The 7,610-nt window shown below is 45.4% G+C and overlaps 1 protein-coding gene across 3 annotated transcripts in view; it reads left to right on the top strand.

Annotated features, from left to right (window-relative positions):
• The first annotated feature begins 53 nt into the window (after positions 1–53).
• Positions 54–7,610, top strand: part of utp25 (UTP25 small subunit processor component) — a 57,577-nt gene continuing 50,020 nt past the window's right edge. For all 3 annotated transcript variants that reach the window (XM_038812337.1, XM_038812328.1, XM_038812319.1), the window contains exons 1-4: positions 54–264; positions 4,645–4,684; positions 5,682–5,913; positions 7,371–7,571. In XM_038812337.1, coding sequence (XP_038668265.1) covers positions 155–264; positions 4,645–4,684; positions 5,682–5,913; positions 7,371–7,571 — 583 coding nt within the window. In that variant the 5' untranslated portion in view covers positions 54–154. The remainder of the gene's footprint in view (positions 265–4,644; positions 4,685–5,681; positions 5,914–7,370; positions 7,572–7,610) is intronic.

The raw sequence follows: 7,610 nt of genomic DNA, 5'->3' as shown, positions 1-7,610 counted from the left end.
AAGATAGGCCTTAAGGCGTCGGCTGAACCAATGGCATGAGGCCTTGTTGGGAGGTGGTACTGCACTAGTCAGCGGAAGCCTGACAATCGGAGCGTGTGCGCGCGCGCGGACTGGGTCAGTCAAAGCTAACGTGTGGTGTGGCGGCCGGGGCGAGATGGGCAAAAGAAAGAGCGGCGCAAAGTTGCGGGCACTCGGCAGCAACTTAACCAAGAAACAGAAAAAACACTTGCGGGATTTCGGGGAGGAACATCCCTTTCATGATGAGTGAGTGTCACCTACCACAAGCTGAGAGCCGCATCTCATCCTGAAGTTGGCGTTTCTTCTGAATCGCCTGATTTTTTTTTTTCTACCTTGAAATAGAACATAGAACAGTACAGCACAGAACAGGCCCTTCAGCCCTCAATGTTGTGCCGAGCCATGATCACCCTACTCAAACCCACGTATCCACCCTATACCCGTAACCCAACAACCCCCCCCCTTAACCTTACTTTTATTAGGACACTACGGGCAATTTAGCATGGCCAATCCACCTAACCCGCACATCTTTGGACTGTGGGAGGAAACCGGAGCACCCGGAGGAAACCCACGCACACAGGGGGAGGACGTGCAGACTCCACACAGACAGTGACCCAGCCGGGAATCGAACCTGGGACCCTGGAGCTGTGAAGCATTTATGCTAACCACCATGCTACCCTGCTACCCAAAGATTTTATCCAAATCTTTGGATAAAAGTCCAATGTGGCGGAGATTTTTTTGACAGAGCTTGTGGCCCAATGGGATTGTGAATCTTTGGTATTCTCGGTGGCACAGTGGTAAGCACTGCTGCCTCACAGTGCCAGGGACACGGGTTCAATTCCGGCTTGGGTCACTGTCTATGTGGAGTCTGCACGTTCTCCCCGTGTCTGGGTGCTCCGATGTGCGGGCTAGGTGGATTCCTTGTTCCGGTTATGGGGGTGGTCCTGGTGTGGTGCCCTTTTGGAGGGTCGGTGTAGAACATAGAACATACAGTGCAGAAGGAGGCCATTTGGCCCATCGAGTCAGCACTGACCCACTTAAGCCCTCACTTCCACCCTAACCCAATAACCCCTCCTCACATTCTGGACTCTTAAGGGCAATTTAGCATGGCCAATCTGCCTAATCTGCACGATTTTGGACTGTGGGAGGAAACAGGAGCACCCGGAGGAAACCCACACGAGGAAAGACCTAGGGAAAACACGCAGACTCCGCATAGTGATCCAGCGAGGAATCGAACCTGGAACCCTGGCGCTGTGAAGCCACAGTGCTACCGTGCAAGCCTAGTGAAGGTTTTTCAGCATTTAAAAAGTTTGGGGACCGACGTGGACATGGAAAATTAAAACAAATGGAAATATGAATTAATTCAGAATTCTGGAATGAATTGTAAATATGAACGCACATCGGAAAATGTGGGCTTGGGAACCTTGGTCACAGGAAATGTGACAACTGATTGTGCAAATGAAGTTGTTGTTGCTTCGTTTCTTCATGTGTGTTTTGCCAATGGCTGTTTCTTGTTGTGCATAAATCTTGCTACGAAATGTTAAATCCCAATAAAAAAACATTTTTAACAAACACTGATTAGGCCACAGCTTGAGTGCTGTGTGCAGTTCAGGTCACCACACTATAGGAAGGAAGTGATTGCATTAATAATAATAATCTTTTATTGTCACAAGTAGGCTTACATTAACACTGCGATGAAGTTACTGTGAAAAGCCCCTAGTTGCCACATTCTGGCACCTGTTCGGGTACACCGAGGGAGAATTCAGAATGTACAAATTACCTAACAGCATGCCTTTTGAGGACTTACGGGAGGAAATCGGAGCACCCGGAGGAAACCCACGCAGACACGGGGAGAGCATGGTGACGCCACACAGAAAATGACCCAAGCCGGGAATCGAACCTGGGACCCTGTCACTGTGAAGCAACCGTGCTAACCACTGTGCTACCATGCTGCAAAGAGGGTGCAGAGATTCACCAGGGTTTTGCCTGGCTGGGGCGTTTAAGCTATCAAAAGACACTGGATAGGCTGGGGTTATTTTCCTTGGAGCAGAGAAGGCTGAGGGGTACCTGATTAAGGAACATAAAATTGGGGGATATAGATAGTCCAAAGATGTGCAGGTTAGGTGGATTGGCCATGCTAAATTGCCTTCAGGTAATCTGGGGTTACGGGGACGGTGGAGATGTGGGCTTAAGTAAGGTGCTCTTTCCAAGAGCCGGTGGAGACTCGATGGGCCAAATGGCCTCCTGCACTAAGCTTTCTGATGGTGTGGATAGGAAGGAGCAAGTGACTTAGCGGAAGGCTCAATAACCAGGGGACATAGGTTTAAGTGGATGTGAGGATTAAACGTTTTCATCCAGAGTGGTTGAAATCTGGAACTCACTGACTGAAAGGGTGGTAGGGGGGGAAACCCTCTTGAGTATTTAAGAAGTATTTAGATGAGAGCTTGAAATGCCATTGTATACAAGACTACAGGCCAAGAACTGGAAAATGGAATTAGAGTAGATAGGTGCTTGATTACCAGCACACAGATGATTGGCCAAAGGGCCTCTTTCCATGCTGTAAAACTCTTATCAGTCTATCTTATCAGTCTAAAATACAAGAACAGGAGTAGGCCATTTGGTTTTTCAAGCATACTCTGCCATTCAGTAAGTTGGCTGATCTTCCACCTCAACATTCCCACACTATATCCCTTGGTATCCTAGGTTTTGAAAATTTATGGGTGGCACGGTAGCACAGTGGTTAACACTTGCTTCACAGTGCCAGGGTCCCAGGTTCGATTCCCAGCTTGGGTCACTGTCTGCAGAGTCTCTAGATTCTCCGTGTCTGCCTGGGTTTCTTCCGGGTGCCATTTCCTCCCACATGTCCCAAAAGACGTACTGTTAGGTGATTTGGACATTCTGAATTCTCCCTCAGTGTACCCGAACAGGTGCCGGAATGTGGCGACTAAGGGCTTTTCACAGTAACTTCATTGCGGTGTTAATGTAATGCCTCCACGTATGTTTCCTTGTTCCAAGGGCGAGGTTTCCCTCCAACTGTCTCTACTGGCTTTTTGATTGTGCAGCTGACTCTTTCCCATCTTGGTTGGCAGTGCAGTGTATATTCCCTTGCTTTAACTTTTAAAGGTTCCTTTAGGCGAGGTGAACATCTCCGAGGGGAAAAGTAATGTATAAAAATGGTTCCAGGGACGAGTCACTTTTCACAATTTGGGCAGCACGGTAGCACAAATGGATAGCACTGTGTCTTCACAGCTCCAGGGTCCCAGGTTCGATTCCCCGCTGAGTCACTGTCTGTGCGGAGTCTGCATGTTCTCCTCGTGTCTGTGTGGGTTTCCTCCCACAATCCAAAGATGTGCAGGTTAGGTGGATTGGCCATGATAAATTGCCCTTAGTGCCCAAAAAGGTTAGGAGGGGCTATTGGATTACGGGAATAGTGAGGGCTTAAGTGGATCGGTGCAGACTCGATGGGCCGAATGGCCTTCTGCACTGTATGTCCTATGTTCATTGCAGTGTTAATGTAAGTCTACTTGTGACAATGAAAAGATTATTATTATTATTCTGTTATTAAGATAGATTGGAACTGTTCGGACTGTTTACTTGGAGAAGAGAAGACTGGAGATTTGGTAGAGGTATTAAAAATCATGAGGTATCTGGACAGAATAGATGGGGAGAAGACATAGGAGCAGAATTGGGCTATTCGGTCCATCGAGTATGCTCCACCATTCAATCATGACATGTTTCTCATCACCATTCTCCTGCTTTCTCCCCATAACCCGGATCCCTTATTAATCAAGAACCTATCTATCTCTGTCTTTTTTTTTAATTTGTAAAGTTTTTCTCAAACAGAATTTTTACATAACCAGTGGGGGAAAAAAAGAAGAAGAATTAACAAAACAAGATGGCTATTTTCATTATACACAAAGAGAATATACATTAAATGAGCAGTTTCCCCCCACCCCCCAGGATTGCTGCTGCTGACATTTTAACGCTCGCCTAGAAAGTCAAGGAACGGTTGCCACCGCTGGGCGAACCCTCTCAAGGCAAACTTTATTCTCTCAAGACTAAGAAACCCAGCCATGTCAATTACCCAGGTCTCCACACTCTGGGGTTTCGCGTCTCTCCACATTAACAAGATCCGTCTCTGGGCTACCAGGGAGGCAAAGGCCAGGACATCGGCCTCCTTCGCTTCCTGCACTCCCGGATCTTCCGACACCCCAAATATCGCTATCTCCAGACTCGGCTTTACCCGAACGTCCAAGACCTTGGACATAGCCTCTGAATGTTGGAGCAGTAGCCATCTGGGGAAGTGATAGAGTATTTCTGGGGAAGTAGTAGAGTATTCCGTTGTAGTCTTAACATGTCTTGTAGGAGGCAGAGAGTATTTGGGGAACAGGATGTTACCATTCACTGCAGAATGTCAGCTATTGACTTGACCTAGATTTGAATTACTGTTACTGTCTTTGCTTTCTAATGCTTTTGTATTTGCATTTTAGTAGAAAAACATGACACTTATGTTGAGGGAGCAATGTTACTGCACGACTGTTGTTGGATTTATAGATGCAATCCAAATCCTGTCTTAAAAACAGGTTATCCTTGTAGTCAATTTTGTAACTTTTGGGTATTGTTTTTCAGAGTATTGGGAAAAGCAGAACCAGCTCAAATTGTTGAACTGGTGAGTTATTATTTTGTGATAATTTTTGTATCTCTTTCTCAAAGACAGAATGCTTTATGTTCAGGTTAAATTTATTTAAACAACAAGCATTTGCGTTAAGTTGCTGCTACAACTGAATATCTCTGGAAATGTGCATGTGCCAGTCACACAATATTCGATGTACTGAAAGCACATGTTCTTCACCATCCCAGGCATGGATAGTGCAGCTTTTCATGTTAAAAGAAATTCTAAGTTTTTGTACTGTACAATGTCACTTTTTCTATATGCCTAAAATACCTGAATAAAATTGTTTGTTTAAAAAAAAAGTTCTAAGGCGCTTCACTGACGCATAATCAAGCAAACATTGCACCAAGGCAATATAGGCCAAATTACCAAAAATTGATTATTTATAAGGGGGTGAGGGCTTAAGAAAGCAATCTTGGAGCATGGCAGATCTAAATAGCTGAAGGAGCAGCTGCCAATGGTAAGGCAAAGAAAGTGGGGGATGTACAAAAGAGTCAAAATGAAAGGAATATCGAGATTGTACGGAGACATTCTTGGAATGGGAAAGATTAGCGGTACAAAAGGGTAAGACAGAGTAAAGAAGCGAACATGGGAATTAGAATTGAAAAGTGAGGTGTTGAGGCAATTGGAACCAATGTATTCTCGCAAGAATAGGGATATAGGAATTGGTATGGAATGGAATACAGCCAACAGGGTATGAGATGAGCTGAAAATTTATGGATAGAGGAGGGAATTGAAAAGATGAGTTTGGAGATAACAAAAGGCATGGGCGTAGGTTTTGGTGGCATTTGGGCTGAGTCAGCGGTGCACAAGTATTTATGATGGAGGGTAAATAGGGTTGGAAGCTTACCATGGTGCTGAATAAGATGCCAAAATTCTGAACAATCCATTTCACTAAGATAGTGGCTAGAGAGGCGCATGGAGTTCATTTGCAATGCCTCAAAGTGGTGACTGTAGATATTCTTGAGATAATTTTTAATCCAAACAATTTCAGACCGACAGCTCAGAACAGTCTGATACAGAGAGCGATGTAGAATCTGGCATAGAACAGGTGACTGCCTACCAACATCTGTGCTCCACCTTAAAAAATGTTGGAGAGGATGAAGACTCTGTCTCTGACAATGGCAGTGAAAGTGAATTTGAAGAAGTGGAAGAGGACCAAGATAAAGATGATGAGGAGAAGGATGGTAGTGAAGTCGATGATGAAAATGACCAAGAGGAAAAAGGTATTTTTTCAGTTTATTTCTATTATTTGCATATTAAATAACAAGATAGGAGAGACGATTCTTATGTAAAAAGAGCAAACTTAAAAAAAAAAATCAAGATCCATTGTAAAGGGAACTTCCAATGGTGGCATGTAGGTGGAGGTCGCACGATAGTTGGCTCCTGCTAGAGTCTTTGTTTTTTTGGGTTTTATGCTCAATCTCAGGGGTACTCAGGATGTGGGAAGTCATAAGGAGTTGGTGGAATGTCGAACTCTCAGAAGAAAGGCCTTGGAAATAAGGGGGCGAGTGAAGGTACGCTGGCGAGCGTTGCTGTGAGGCCAGCAGGAAGAAAGATGGCAGGGGCCGGTTCGTTGGATGGGGCCGCTCCCATCACAGTTGAAACTCTGACCGAGGTGGTGTCAGTGTAGTTTGAAAAGCTGCTTGCCAACATTTAGAGGTGCTTCGCAGGGACATGATGGCTTTGCTTAGAATGGGTGGAGGAGGCGCTTGCCCCGATAAAGGTTGCAGCTGCAAAGACGTCGGTCGAGGTGCGGGAGCAAGGAGAGAAGTTGAAGGGGGTGGAGGAGGCACTGTTGCAACATAGTGGCCAGTTCACTTCGATGGATGAGGAGCTGCGGAGATCAACAGAGGGCTCAGAGCCAAGGTGGAAGACCTGGAGAACAGGTTGAGGAGACAAAATTTGAGGATAGTGTGTCTGCCCGAGGGGATGGAGGGCCTGAGGCTGACCGAGTATTTTGCGAACATGTTTGTGTGCGAGGCTGGGGCTGATGCAGCTGAAGATGGTGTACAGGGCGCATCTGACAAAGTCGAGGATGAGCTGGCTGTTTGAGGAGGTAGAGGATGTCTGTGAACTATTGTGGGAGCGGCTAACCATGTACACATGTTTTGGTCCTGCCCAAAACTGGAAAGGTTTTGGAGGGTGGTTTTCAGCACCATCTCGGGGGTTTTGCATGTTGATGTGGATGTCCTCTGGAAGCCATACTCGGGTGTCGGACCGTCTGGAGTTGCACACGGGTGAGGGGGCAGATCTTGACCTGCATCTTGCCAATTGCTCACATGCAGGTCTTGCTGGGGTGGAGGTGAGCTTCTTCACCCTATTCCTCGATATGGCAGCGGGACCTGCTGGAGTTTTTAGCCCTGAAGAAAGTCGGGCGAGAGATGCGTCACGAAAGTAGGGGTTTGTTCATTTTATGTTTTGGAGAATTGGTTGCCATTGATTGTTGAGGAAGGGATGGGAAGTGGGAGAGAGGGGGAGGTATGGGCAGGTGTGGGGGGGGGGGGGGGTTATAATGTGTTGGGTGGGTTTTGTTTCTATTGTAAATTGTAAAAATGTTAAATTTGGAATAAAAATGCTTTTTAAAAAAAAAAATCCATTGTAAAGAGTTTATATTCAGACATTAAATCATAATCTGCCATTATAGTAACCTTTCTCTTCCTTGATTGTTACTTCATGTTAGCTGATGTATTCAGTAAAGAAGAAAAGGAAAGCAGTACTGCAGGAAAAGAACTTTCAAAGGAGGAAATGGTACAAGATGATATTGAAAATGCCAATGACCTAGAAGCTGATTTTACTGATGTAAAGGATGAAGCCAAATTCTGTCTAGAAAATAATTTCATTGGAGATGGAAGTGAAGATGAAAGTGATGACAGTTCTGAAGGTAGGACTTTTCTTTTCTTTTTTAAATTTAGAATACCCA

Source organism: Scyliorhinus canicula, chromosome 1 (assembly GCF_902713615.1).
Source record: "Scyliorhinus canicula chromosome 1, sScyCan1.1, whole genome shotgun sequence".
NCBI lineage: Eukaryota > Metazoa > Chordata > Chondrichthyes > Carcharhiniformes > Scyliorhinidae > Scyliorhinus > Scyliorhinus canicula.
The sequence above is the reverse complement of the archived record's forward strand: the minus strand, read 5'-3'. Positions and strand labels throughout refer to the sequence as shown.